This window comes from Austrofundulus limnaeus, unplaced genomic scaffold, assembly GCF_001266775.1.
Source record: "Austrofundulus limnaeus strain Quisiro unplaced genomic scaffold, Austrofundulus_limnaeus-1.0 Scaffold133, whole genome shotgun sequence".
Lineage (NCBI taxonomy): Eukaryota > Metazoa > Chordata > Actinopteri > Cyprinodontiformes > Rivulidae > Austrofundulus > Austrofundulus limnaeus.
This window is the reverse complement of record NW_013952535.1, coordinates 1193033-1194571: the sequence shown is the minus strand read 5'-3', so window position 1 is coordinate 1194571 and position 1539 is coordinate 1193033. Positions and strand designations below refer to the sequence as shown.

Genomic DNA, 1539 nt, shown 5'->3' with positions numbered 1-1539 from the left:
ATGCCCTCACGTAGGTAAAAAGCACTCAACTGATGTCGCAAAAAAATGGTGGCAAAATACCCCAAATCTTTGCAAGATGTCATAGAGGGAGACATTGTAGGCACAGGTTACCATTCCCTTGTGAAACAGTTGCAAAACAGAATAGAAAATGTGAGGCGCACTCCAACACCCCAAATAAGAAAAAGAAAACATGAGTAACTCAGACGACACAGATGAGATCCCATTAGTGGAGATCGCAGGAGTGCAGGACACTTACGGATGCATTAAATGGAAYGTACAATTCCTGCCTCGTGAAGAAACTCAAGAAARCCAGCAGCAAAAGATGGAAAAACTCAAGGTGATRTTTCAACAGTCTGATGCCAATCCAGAGGAGGTGAAGGGTCTTATGAAGTCCACCTTTTACACACAGTGCCAACATGTCAACCAGAGTAAAAGTATCAAGTGCCTCAGAGAGGAGTGGCCATTTTTGTTTGATGAAATTGGCATGCCAGTCCACTTCAAGGAACTCACTGGGATCAACCTCAAAGAGACATTCATACGCAATTTGGATTTAAAGGGGAAAAGGCTCCTCAACTACCTGACCACTGTTTGTGTCAAGTAGAATAAGAAGGTCCTTTAGACCTACGCAAGACTTTAGAGGATGAAAGAGAGATGGTCCTGTTTCTCAGCTTTTTGATGAAAAGGTGGAGTCCATATTCTTCTATGTACCGTATTTTTTTGGACCATAAGCCGTGACCTTTTTCCTGAACTTTGAACCATGCGGCTTATAGTCCGGTGCGGCTTATACGTGGATTTTTTTCTTCAGCCACCAGGGAGCTCTTATGCTGCATTTGCTTCAACCACTCGCTTCAAAAAAAGAAAGGAAAAAAAGGAAGAAAAAAGTGATCGCTTCCAGAGCCGACTGTTGTACCAGGAAGCAGCAATTTAAAGATAGTCAATGACCAAAAACTCATAAAAGGGGATAAAACAGACATTTTTCATGGTGGAATCTGACTGATAAAAACTTTGGAGCTTAATCCCGGACCAGTTTGTGGATAAACGTCGAGTGAAGAGCCACGGACATTTTTTTTCTGCATTGCACTCCCCGGGGAAGGAATCCCATGCAGTGATGTATGCTGGAGCGGGAGTGCTTTCCCAGCATCTCGGCTCGGGGTTTCTCGGGGGAACTATGAAAGGTCAGTGCGAAAACAAACGTCAAACAACCACGTGACGACGGGTCGACCGGTCAAAAGCCGAGCGACCATACTGCCAGCTTAGCCGGAGGTGTAGCGCCATTTTGTTTTAGCAAGTAGCAGATACGACATGACGGATCTTCGACAGACACGATATTGGACAGTATGCGGGCCCACATCACAGATTCGGTGAAAGCAGCCATCAAGAAAACAAACTCAATTCCTGCTGTTATTCCTGGAAGGTACAGCAAAGTTTTTGCAACCTCTGGACATCAGTGTGAATCGTGCATTTAAAGCAGCACTCAGGGCTGAATGGGAGGCTTGAATGACTGACGGGGATAAATCATTCACAAAAACTGGCCGAATG

General features: G+C 44.7%; 1 protein-coding gene across 1 annotated transcript; it reads left to right on the top strand.

Moving 5' to 3' along the window:
• Positions 1–242: 242 nt before the first annotated feature.
• Positions 243–597, top strand: LOC106522608 (uncharacterized; the record flags this gene model as incomplete). Its single annotated transcript, XM_014015679.1, is given in 1 exon segment — positions 243–597. A coding segment is annotated over 1 exon segment (275 nt), but the record flags the coding sequence as incomplete, so codon positions are not given.
• Between the last annotated feature and the right edge of the window lie 942 nt (positions 598–1539).